The sequence below is a fragment of the Oncorhynchus mykiss genome, chromosome 26, assembly GCF_057628025.1.
Source record: "Oncorhynchus mykiss isolate SJ-2025 chromosome 26, ASM5762802v1, whole genome shotgun sequence".
Lineage (NCBI taxonomy): Eukaryota > Metazoa > Chordata > Actinopteri > Salmoniformes > Salmonidae > Oncorhynchus > Oncorhynchus mykiss.
The window spans coordinates 14,887,501-14,899,901 of record NC_143047.1 but is presented as its reverse complement, the minus strand read 5'-3'; the positions used below and the strand labels follow the sequence as shown (position 1 = coordinate 14,899,901).

The following is a 12,401-nucleotide window of genomic DNA, read 5'->3' as shown; positions in this document are numbered from 1 at the left end:
TTCTCTCTCACTCGCTCTCTTTCCGGGAGCTCTTTCTCTCAGTTTCTCTCTCGCTCTCTCTTCAAAGCCTTTGTGCGTTGGTTGTCCTCCTGTGTGATGCCATTGTTCCTCTGACTGCAGTAGCTATAGATTCTTTCTTCCTCCAGTCAAAGACTCTCTGTGGGATCTGTCAGATGATTGACACAAACCCAGAGAGCAGCAGCATCCGGTTCCTCAGTCTGCCTGCCTGCCCAGTGGTTGGTAGTCGGAACTGCTGAAGAGAGTTCAGCACAGGAGTCACGTTATAAGTCTGGTCTCAGACACATCCACCCTCAAAGCAAAAGGTCTCTGGGAAGAGAGGCAGGAATTTTGCTAGCTGAGTGCTCAACTGTTCTCTAATATGGTCGTGGGATTTTCTAGCAACAACACTGATTCTAGTAAAAATGTCAATTCAAATGAAATTCAATGATATTTTATTTGTCGCGTACACATATTTTGCAGATGCTGTCGCGGGTGTAGCGAAATGCATATGTTCCTAGCTTCAACAGCGCAGTAATACCTAACAAAACAAAACAACACAGGCAAATTCAAAAAATGAAAAGAAAGGAATTAAGAAATATATAAATAATAGAACAAGCCATGTCGGCGTCTGGAATCTAAATATATATGTACAGTGTGATGGTGTCTATAGACGTTATGGGCAGTATATGAATAGAACATTTGTGTACAGCAGTAGTTATATGAGCCTTGATTAGAATACAGTATATACATATGAAGACGGTTAAACAGTATGTAAACATTAGATTCTGAAAACGCTTACCTGTACTTATGTTTGTCCTAAACAATTGCGGTGCTGAAATTCATATATATTTTTTTTTTTAAATAGCTAATACAGCTACCTACCTTTCCCTCATTGCTTGTACTATGTAAGTCGAGATTCAATTGGGTCCGTGCAATCCGGGATCCTTGGGATGTAAATGTCTCTAATGTCCGGTGAATTAAAATGTTGCCGGTCAAATGTCCGGCGCCCCCTTTTGGAGAAGGAGAAGGACGATGTGCCTCAGGAGGGTTTTGACTAGAAAGCATACAGCTTGTGTCAGATTTGACTTTTCGTAGCAGGCTAGGACAACTTACCCAGCAGGCTAGGACAACTTACCCAGCAGGCTAGGACAACTTACGCAGCAGGCTAGGACAACTTACGCAGCAGGTTAGGACAACTTACGCAGCAGGCTAGGACAACTTACGCAGCAGGCTAGGACAACTTACGCAGCAGGTTAGGACAACTTACCCAGCAGGCTAGGACAACTTACGCAGCAGGCTAGGACAACTTACCCAGCAGGTTAGGACAACTTACGCAGCAGGCTAGGACAACTTACGCAGCAGGCTAGGACAACTTACGCAGCAGGCTAGGACAACTTACGCAGCAGGCTAGGACAACTTACGCAGCAGGCTAGGACAACTTACGTAGCAGGCTAGGACAACTTACGCAGCAGGCTAGGATAACTTACGCAGCAGGCTAGGACAACTTACGCAGCAGGCTAGGACAACTTACGTAGCAGGCTAGGACAACTTACGCAGCAGGTTAGGACAACTTACGCAGCAGGTTAGGACAACTTACGCAGCAGGTTAGGACAACTTACGCAGCAGGCTAGGACAACTTACGCAGCAGGCTAGGACAACTTACGCAGCAGGCTAGGATAACTTACGCAGCAGGCTAGGACAACTTACGCAGCAGGCTAGGACAACTTACGCAGCAGGCTAGGACAACTTACGCAGCAGGCTAGGACAACTTACGCAGCAGGCTAGGACAACTTACGCAGCAGGCTAGGACAACTTACGCAGCAGGTTAGGACAACTTACGCAGCAGGCTAGGACAACTTACGCAGCAGGCTAGGACAACTTACGCAGCAGGTTAGGACAACTTACGCAGCAGGCTAGGACAACTTACGCAGCAGGCTAGGACAACTTACGCAGCAGGCTAGGACAACTTACGCAGCAGGCTAGGACAACTTACCCAGCAGGCTAGGACAACTTACGCAGCAGGCTAGGATAACTTACGCAGCAGGCTAGGACAACTTACGCAGCAGGCTAGGACAACTTACCCAGCAGGCTAGGACAACTTACCCAGCAGGCTAGGACAACTTACCCAGCAGGCTAGGACAACTTACCCAGCAGGCTAGGACAACTTACGCAGCAGGCTAGGACAACTTACGTAGCAGGCTAGGACAACTTACATAGCAGGCTAGGACAACTTACGCAGCAGGTTAGGACAACTTACATAGCAGGTTAGGAGAATTAGGTTCACGCGGGGAAAAGGGTTAAGGTGAGCTAAAATAAAATGCAAAAAAATGCATTCTTTCTAGCCATGACCCATCAGGAGAGTGAAACTAGACAGGACCGGTGAGATTGATTTCACCTGGCAGACTGGACTAGGTTGCTATCCTCTCTGGAATAATGGCCCTCTCTGTCTCTCTCTCTCTCTCTCTCTCTCGCTCTCTCTCTCTCTCTCTCGCTCTCTCTCTCCCTCTCTCTCTCTCTCTCTCTCTCTCTCTCTCTCTCTTTGTCTCTCTCTCTCTCTCTCTCTTTGTCTCTCTCTCTCTCTCTCTCTCTCTCTCTCTCTCTCTCTCTCTCTCTCTCTCTCTTTGTCTCTCTCTTTCAATCTCTCTCTCCACTGAAACCAGTGGACCACTGAAGCCGCTCATTCATATACCATCAATTATTAAAAGGTAATCGAATGATCCACTCATCATACTTCATACAGTATAATGTTCATTGAACTGTAAGACCAACACCAGTCCCCTCTGCCCCTTCACTTGTGAAACGTCAGGTATATAAAGTCACTGTCCTTTACTTCTGTAATTAAACTGGACTAAATTCTCTTTCCTCATGGTTTCTCATATAGTACTATAATATGAATCATAATACCCATAAAACCTAGCGGTCAAACAGGGAAATGGTTCCAATCGTTTTTCCACCATTCATTTTTCCCATAGGGGATTTTAAAATAAGGGCCGTGTTTCATGCAAGCTTGCCCTGGTGTGATGTTTTGATAAACGTGCAAAACTCTCCCGGACAAGGGGACTGTATTTACCCCCAACAAATTAAATGCGAATTAGCTGCTAATGTGGCTATCATAAAGAACTGCAAATGCCATGATGATCTGGACGAGACTGACAAATCGAGGCAAGGTAAGAATCTCTGGATTAACTATCTAATGTTAGCAAAATGTAGTAATTAATAAATTGGCTGTGTTTTTTTAAATTGACCTGTTAGCAAACATGCCAGGTAGAGATGTCGTGCAGGATCTTGCCGGGATTTGTAATCTTGCATGCTGTCTACTTTGATGCTAATTTCATGTTCAAATCTGAGAGCTGAATATATTGATAAAAGTCACCTTGTCCGAGAGAGATTGACATGGTTATCCAAACGTCACACCAGGGTAAACCTACACGAAACACAGCCCTTATTTTAAGTGTTTCTAAAATCCCCTATGGGAAAAACTATTGGAACCATTTCCTTGTTTGACCGCTAGGTTTTATGGGTATTATGACACCTCCACTGTGGGGTTCTATTGTGCGGAGTACAGTATAGGCATTTACATTTAAGTCTAGTCGGCTAGTCGGGGATTCAAACCAGCGACCTTAACCAGCGACATTTAATCTAGTCGGCTCGGGGATTCAAACCAGCGACCTTAAAGGTACACTATGATCTTGTCCTTATGTTCATGTTGTGTGTCCCTTCAGTCTTGACAACGACTTTGAATCGGAAAACCCGATAGAACACCCACAGTTCTCAGAGACCACACGCCTACAGCATGAACAAACTGGTCCCTGACTCCTGGACTTCCCTGTTTCAGAGAGGTGCCCTGGGAAGGTAGTGAAGACGGATGTGGCCCAACTGTCTGTGGGGACACCACCAGCCCGTTTAAACAGCTGCCGACATATCTAAGTCAACTGGAGTCCGACAGACAATGATATGGAGAGAGGAGATAGATTGAAGTTCGTGTCTGAGGCCTTTCTGTAGAATAGCAGACCTAATCCGCAGGCACAATGTGAGAAATGCATAAAGCATAAAAAAAAAAAAAATTAAATCCTCCATTTATTTGCAACAGTCATTGATCTTACACTCCCACCTTGAAGCTTTTCAAAAACGCACTCCTCACACTAGCTGTCAGTGTCTATCCCCCCAAAAAATGCAATATGCTGGAGGGGTTCATTTCCATATTATGCTCCTCCGTGTTAAATCTTTTATTTTCTCATCCCCTCAGGATTAAGAGGAGAAGAGCGGATGATTATGTATTCGGCTCTAATAATTCACCCCCTATGCCCTCCACCCCTCACACACCATCAACCCATCCTACACACACACACGCACACACACCCCATCAAGCCATCCTCCAGCAGCGGCAGATAGAGGGAGGAAGGAGGGATTGGAAGAGAGGCAGAGGGGAAGAAGGGTGGAGCGAGAAAAATTGAAAACGGGGGGAGTACGGTGTGCGCCCCCATCTCCATCCCATCCTCAAGTAACGAGGGAGGGAGGGAGGTAAATAGGGAAAAGGGGGGAGGATTAGCATTTTTATTCTTGGAAGATACAGTAAGGCACCATTCACATCTACACACACACACACACACACAATCCTACTGTACACAGACAGTGCTTGTTTTTGTTTTGATTGTTGTGTTTATTACCTGTCGTATTACGATGCCACATCCAGCAGGCTCATTCTGTAGTGACAATGTATCTGCTCAGGACTGACACAAACAGGAACCGGCTAACAGAAATGCCCTACCACTGCTGTAAATAAGACTTTGATTCAGATGCTACACAGAAGGATTTCATACAGTTTTCTATTGTTTGCTTGACTGCCCGCTGTGAGAGTTTTTAAACAAAGCCCTTGTCAGCTTCTGCCGGCTTTGTTTTGCTCAGAAAATGCCACCGCACGCACAATACAGTCATCTTTGAAATCAATAATCATCTCTGAGAGCTTTCTGTTTGCTTTCTCTGCACTACCCAATAATATCCTAATCCTTCTCGCTGCAAACCAGAGACTCACGTCTTTCCTGTGTCTACTTTCCTCCCTCCTCTTTTACCCCTCCTTCTTCCCTCCACCTCATCCTCCTCTTCCCCCCCCTATTCTTCCTCAAGCACGCTGACCATCTATGGCATCAGTCAGGAGGACGAAGCCATCTACCAGTGCATCGCTGAGAACAGCGCCGGCTCCACCCAGGCCAGTGCCCGTCTCACCGTGCTGTGGGCAGACGGCCTGCCAGGGATGCCCAGTGTGGTGCGGGCCGAGGCCCTCTCACCCAACGCCATCCAGGTGTCCTGGAAGGAGTCTGCCCAGGACACTCAGGAGATCATCGGCTACGTGCTCCACATCCGCAGGACCACAGGTTCGTGGGTAGCACCGTCTCTAACACACCACTGGAACACACAATACTGCTCTGCCTCAGGTGAACTGGTTCAATCAGTACATGCTCTACTGTCACCTGCTTACATGCATTAGCTCTCTACGTGACTTATGTTATTTTACTGAGGTTAATGGGATGGCTGTCCTCAGCGTGTGGTAGAGATGATACAGAACAGTAGGGAGTGTGGTATCTACAGTAGGTCGAGTGTTCTGTGTGTTATGGAGTGGTGGGTGTAGACTGTATGGGGCACCAGGTGGCTGTGCTGGGGAGGGGAGGCTGGCTCCCCCAGGGCTGACTACAGCTTCTCTTCCAGAGTTACCCCTCCTCTAGCTTCTCTTCCCTTGTGCCCTTTCTGTGAAAGGAGAAAGGGAGGGAGGGAAGGAAAGGGAGGGAGGGAAGGAAAGGGAGGGAGGGAAGGAAAGGGAGGGAGGGAAGGAAGGAGGGAGCTAAAAGGAGAAGGAGATAGCAGGGGAGAGAAAAAAGAAAAGAGTAAGAGGTAGCGAATGAAAAAACAGGAGACAGCAGGAGAGAGGAGAGAGCAGTAGACAGACAGCAGGAGAGAGGATAGAGCAGTAGACAGACAGCAGGAGAGAGGAGAGACCAGTAGACAGACAGCAGGAGAGAGGAGAGACCAGTAGACAGACAGCAGGAGAGAGGATAGAGCCGTAGACAGACAGCAGGAGAGAGGAGAGAGCAGTAGACAGACAGCAGGAGAGAGGAGAGAGCAGTAGACAGACAGCAGGAGAGAGGAGAGAGCAGTAGACAGACAGCAGGAGAGAGGAGAGAGCAGTAGACAGACAGCAGGAGAGAGGATAGAGCCGTAGACAGACAGCAGGAGAGAGGAGAGAGCAGTAGACAGACAGCAGGAGAGAGGAGAGACCAGTAGACAGACAGCAGGAGAGAGGAGAGACCAGTAGACAGACAGCAGGAGAGAGGATAGAGCCGTAGACAGACAGCAGGAGAGAGGAGAGAGCAGTAGACAGACAGCAGGAGAGAGGAGAGAGCAGTAGACAGACAGCAGGAGAGAGGAGAGAGCAGTAGACAGACAGCAGGAGAGAGGAGAGAGGAGAGAGCAGTAGACAGACAGCAGGAGAGAGGATAGAGCCGTAGACAGACAGCAGGAGAGAGGAGAGAGCAGTAGACATACAGCAGGAGAGAGGAGAGAGCAGTAGACAGACAGCAGGAGAGAGGAGAGAGCCGTAGACAGACAGCAGGAGAGAGGATAGAGCAGTAGGCAGACAGCAGGAGAGAGGAGAGAGCAGTAGACAGACAGCAGGAGAGAGGAGAGAGCCGTAGACAGACAGCAGGAGAGAGGATAGAGCCGTAGACAGACAGCAGGAGAGAGGAGAGAGCCGTAGACAGACAGCAGGAGAGAGGATAGAGCAGTAGACAGACAGCAGGAGAGAGGAGAGAGCAGTAGACAGACAGCAGGAGAGAGGATAGAGCAGTAGACAGACAGCAGGAGAGAGGATAGAGCCGTAGACAGACAGCAGGAGAGAGGAGAGAGCAGTAGACAGACAGCAGGAGAGAGGAGAGAGCAGTAGACAGACAGCAGGAGAGAGGAGAGAGCAGTAGACAGACAGCAGGAGAGAGGAGAGAGCAGTAGACAGACAGCAGGAGAGAGGATAGAGCCGTAGACAGACAGCAGGAGAGAGGAGAGAGCAGTAGACAGACAGCAGGAGAGAGGAGAGAGCAGTAGACAGACAGCAGGAGAGAGGAGAGAGCAGTAGACAGATAGCAGGAGAGAGGATAGAGCAGTAGGCAGACAGCAGGAGAGAGGAGAGAGCAGTAGACAGACAGCAGGAGAGAGGAGAGAGCCGTAGACAGACAGCAGGAGAGAGGATAGAGCCGTAGACAGACAGCAGGAGAGAGGAGAGAGCCGTAGACAGACAGCAGGAGAGAGGATAGAGCAGTAGACAGACAGCAGGAGAGAGGAGAGAGCAGTAGACAGACAGCAGGAGAGAGGATAGAGCAGTAGACAGACAGCAGGAGAGAGGATAGAGCTGTAGACAGACAGCAGGAGAGAGGAGAGAGCAGTAGACAGACAGCAGGAGAGAGGAGAGAGCAGTAGACAGACAGCAGGAGAGAGGATAGAGCCGTAGACCGACAGCAGGAGAGAGGATAGAGCAGTAGACAGACAGCAGGAGAGAGAAAGAGCAGTAGACAGACAGCAGGAGAGAGGATAGAGCCGTAGACAGACAGCAGGAGAGAGGAGAGAGCAGTAGACAGACAGCAGGAGAGAGGAGAGAGCAGTAGACAGACAGCAGGAGAGAGTAGAGAGCAGTAGACAGACAGCAGGAGAGAGGAGATAGACGTAGACAGACAGCAGGAGAGAGGAGAGAGCAGTAGACAGACAGCAGGAGAGAGGAGAGAGCAGTAGACAGACAGCAGGAGAGAGGATAGAGCCGTAGACAGACAGCAGGAGAGAGTAGAGAGCAGTAAACAGACAGCAGGAGAGAGGAGAGAGCAGTAGACAGACAGCAGGAGAGAGTAGAGAGCAGTAGACAGACAGCAGGAGAGAGCAGTAGACAGACAGCAGGAGAGAGGATAGAGCCGTAGACAGACAGCAGGAGAGAGTAGAGAGCAGTAAACAGACAGCAGGAGAGAGGAGAGAGCAGTAGACAGACAGCAGGAGAGAGGATAGAGCCGTAGACAGACAGCAGGAGAGAGGAGAGAGCAGTAGACAGACAGCAGGAGAGAGGAGAGAGCAGTAGACAGACAGCAGGAGAGAGGAGAGAGCAGTAGACAGACAGCAGGAGAGAGGAGAGAGCAGTAGACAGACAGCAGGAGAGAGGAGAGAGCAGTAGACAGACAGCAGGAGAGAGGAGAGAGCAGTAGACAGACAGCAGGAGAGAGGAGAGAGCAGTAGACAGACAGCAGGAGAGAGGAGAGAGCAGTAGACAGACAGCAGGAGAGAGGAGAGAGCAGTAGACAGACAGCAGGAGAGAGGAGAGAGCAGTAGACAGACAGCAGGAGAGAGGAGAGAGCAGTAGACAGACAGCAGGAGAGAGGAGAGAGCAGTAGACAGACAGCAAGAGAGAGGAGAGAGCAGTAGACAGACAGCAGGAGAGAGTAGAGAGCAGTAAACAGACAGCAGGAGAGAGGAGAGAGCAGTAGACAGACAGCAGGAGAGAGGAGAGAGCAGTAGACAGACAGCAGGAGAGAGGAGAGAGCAGTAGACAGACAGCAGGAGAGAGGAGAGAGCAGTAGACAGACAGCAGGAGAGAGGAGAGAGCAGTAGACAGAGCAGGAGGGAGGAGAGAGCAGTAGACAGACAGCAGGAGAGAGGAGAGAGCAGTAGACAGACAGCAAGAGAGAGGAGGGAGGAGAGAGCAGTAGACAGAGCAGGAGGGAGGAGAGAGCAGTAGACAGACAGCAGGAGAGAGGAGGGAGAAGAGAGCAGTAGACAGACAACAGGAGAGAGGAGGGAGGAGAGAGCAGTAGACAGACAGCAGGAGGACGGAGAGAGCAGTAGACAGACAGCAGGATGGGGGAGAGAGCCGTAGACAGACAGCAGGAGAGAGGATAGAGCCGTAGACAGACAGCAGGAGAGAGGAGAGAGCCGTAGACAGACAGCAGGAGAGAGGATAGAGCAGTAGACAGACAGCAGGAGAGAGGAGAGAGCAGTAGACAGACAGCAGGAGAGAGGATAGAGCAGTAGACAGACAGCAGGAGAGAGGATAGAGCCGTATACAGACAGCAGGAGAGAGGAGAGAGCAGTAGACAGACAGCAGGAGAGAGGAGAGAGCAGTAGACAGACAGCAGGAGAGAGGATAGAGCCGTAGACCGACAGCAGGAGAGAGGATAGAGCCGTAGACAGACAGCAGGAGAGAGGAGAGAGCAGTAGACAGACAGCAGGAGAGAGGATAGAGCCGTAGACAGACAGCAGGAGAGAGGAGAGAGCAGTAGACAGACAGCAGGAGAGAGGAGAGAGCAGTAGACAGACAGCAGGAGAGAGTAGAGAGCAGTAAACAGACAGCAGGAGAGAGGAGAGAGCAGTAGACAGACAGCAGGAGAGAGGAGAGAGCAGTAGACAGACAGCAGGAGAGAGCAGTAGACAGACAGCAGGAGAGAGGATAGAGCCGTAGACAGACAGCAGGAGAGAGTAGAGAGCAGTAGACAGACAGCAGGAGAGAGGAGAGAGCAGTAGACAGACAGCAGGAGAGAGGAGAGAGCAGTAGACAGACAGCAGGAGAGAGGAGAGAGCAGTAGACAGACAGCAGGAGAGAGGAGAGAGCAGTAGACAGACAGCAGGAGAGAGGAGAGAGCAGTAGACAGACAGCAGGAGAGAGGAGAGAGCAGTAGACAGACAGCAGGAGAGAGGAGAGAGCAGTAGACAGACAGCAGGAGAGAGGAGAGAGCAGTAGACAGACAGCAGGAGAGAGGAGAGAGCAGTAGACAGACAGCAGGAGAGAGGAGAGAGCAGTAGACAGACAGCAGGAGAGAGGAGAGAGCAGTAGACAGACAGCAGGAGAGAGGAGAGAGCAGTAGACAGACAGCAAGAGAGAGGAGAGAGCAGTAGACAGACAGCAGGAGAGAGTAGAGAGCAGTAAACAGACAGCAGGAGAGAGGAGAGAGCAGTAGACAGACAGCAGGAGAGAGGAGAGAGCAGTAGACAGACAGCAGGAGAGAGGAGAGAGCAGTAGACAGACAGCAGGAGAGAGGAGAGAGCAGTAGACAGACAGCAGGAGAGAGGAGAGAGCAGTAGACAGACAGCAGGAGAGAGGAGAGAGCAGTAGACAGAGCAGGAGGGAGGAGAGAGCAGTAGACAGACAGCAGGAGAGAGGAGAGAGCAGTAGACAGACAGCAAGAGAGAGGAGGGAGGAGAGAGCAGTAGACAGAGCAGGAGGGAGGAGAGAGCAGTAGACAGACAGCAGGAGAGAGGAGGGAGAAGAGAGCAGTAGACAGACAACAGGAGAGAGGAGGGAGGAGAGAGCAGTAGACAGACAGCAGGAGGACGGAGAGAGCAGTAGACAGACAGCAGGATGGGGGAGAGAGCAGTAGACAAACAGCAGGAGAGAGGAGGGAGTAGAGAGCAGTTGACAGACAGCAGGGGAGAGGAGAGAGCAGTAGACAGACAGCAGGAGAGAGGAGAGAGCAGTAGACAGACAGCAGGAGGGAGGAGAGCGCAGTAGACAGACAGCAGGAGAGAGGAGAGAGCAGTAGACAGACAGACGGAGAGAGGAGGGAGGAGAGAGCAGTAGACAGACAGCAGGAGGGAGGAGGGAGGAGAGAGCAGTAGACAGACAGCAGGAGAGAGGAGAGAGCAGTAGACAGACAGCAGGAGACAGGAGAGAGCAGTAGACAGACAGCAGGAGAGAGGAGGGAGGAGAGAGCAGTAGACAGACAGCAGGAGAGAGGAGGGAGGAGAGGGCAGTAGACAGACAGCAGGAGAGAGCAGTAGACAGACAGCAGGAGAAAGAAGGGAGGAGAGGGCAGTAGACAGACAGCAGGAGAGAGGAGAGAGCAGTAGACAGACAGCAGGAGAGAGGAGGGAGGAGAGAGCAGTAGACAGACAGACGGAGAGAGGAGAGAGCAGTAGACAGACAGCAGGAGAGAGGAGGGAGGAGAGAGCAGTAGACAAACAGCAGGAGAGAGGAGAGACCAGTAGACAGACAGCAGGAGAGAGGAGGGAGGAGAGAGCAGTAGACAGACAGCAGGAGAGAGGAGAGAGCAGTAAAGAGACAGCAGGAGAGAGTAGAGAGCAGTAAACAGACAGCAGGAGAGAGGAGAGAGCCGTAGACAGACAGCAGGAGAGAGGAGAGAGCAGTAGACAGACAGCAGGAGAGAGGATAGAGCAGTAGACAGACAGCAGGAGAGAGGAGAGAGCAGTAGACAGACAGCAGGAGAGAGGAGAGAGCAGTAGACAGACAGCAGGAGAGAGGAGAGAGCAGTAGACAGACAGCAGGAGAGAGGAGAGAGCAGTAGACAGACAGCAGGAGAGAGGAGAGAGCAGTAGACAGACAGCAGGATAGAGGAGAGAGCAGTAGACAGACAGCAGGAGAGAGGAGAGAGCAGTAGACAGACAGCAGGAGAGAGTAGAGAGCAGTAGACAGACAGCAGGAGAGAGGAGAGAGCAGTAGACAGACAGCAGGAGAGAGGAGAGAGCAGTAGACAGACAGCAGGAGAGAGTAGAGAGCAGTAGACAGACAGCAGGAGAGAGGAGAGAGCAGTAGACAGACAGTAGGAGAGAGTAGAGAGCAGTAGACAGACAGCAGGAGAGAGTAGAGAGCAGTAGACAGACAGCAGGAGAGAGTAGAGAGCAGTAGACAGACAGCAGGAGAGAGGAGAGAGCAGTAGACAGACAGCAGGAGAGAGTAGAGAGCAGTAGACAGACAGCAGGAGAGAGGAGAGAGCCGTAGACAGACAGCAGGAGAGAGGATAGAGCCGTAGACAGACAGCAGGAGAGAGGAGAGAGCAGTAGACAGACAGCAGGAGAGAGCAGTAGACAGACAGCAGGAGAGAGGAGAGAGGAGAGAGCAGTAGACAGACAGCAGGAGAGAGGAGAGAGCAGTAGACAGACAGCAGGAGAGAGGAGAGAGCAGTAAACAGACAGCAGGAGAGAGGAGAGAGCAGTAGACAGACAGCAGGAGAGAGGAGTGAGCAGTAAACAGACAGCAGGAGAGAGGAGAGAGCAGTAGACAGACAGCAGGAGAGAGGAGAGAGCAGTAGACAGACAGCAGGAGAGAGGAGAGAGCAGTAGACAGACAGCAGGAGAGGATAGAGCCGTAGACAGACAGCAGGAGAGAGGAGAGAGCAGTAGACAGACAGCAGGAGAGAGGAGAGAGCAGTAGACAGACAGCAGGAGAGAGGAGAGAGCCGTAGACAGACAGCAGGAGAGAGGAGAGAGCAGTAGACAGACGGAGAGAGGAGGGAGGAGAGAGCAGTAGACAGACAGCAGGAGGGAGGAGGGAGGAGAGAGCAGTAGACAGACAGCAAGAGAGAGGAGAGAGCAGTAGATAGACAGCAGGAGAGAGGAGGAGGGAGGAGAGAGCAGTAGATAGACAGCAG

General features: G+C 51.0%; 1 protein-coding gene across 1 annotated transcript in view; it reads left to right on the top strand.

Moving 5' to 3' along the window:
- The window catches only part of LOC110506445 (immunoglobulin superfamily DCC subclass member 3), a 121,171-nt gene that overhangs the window by 92,798 nt on the left and 15,972 nt on the right, over nt 1-12,401 (top strand). The window contains exon 8 of the mRNA XM_021586057.3: nt 5,125-5,372. Within this exon, the coding sequence (XP_021441732.3) occupies nt 5,125-5,372 (248 nt within the window). The remainder of the gene's footprint in view (nt 1-5,124; nt 5,373-12,401) is intronic.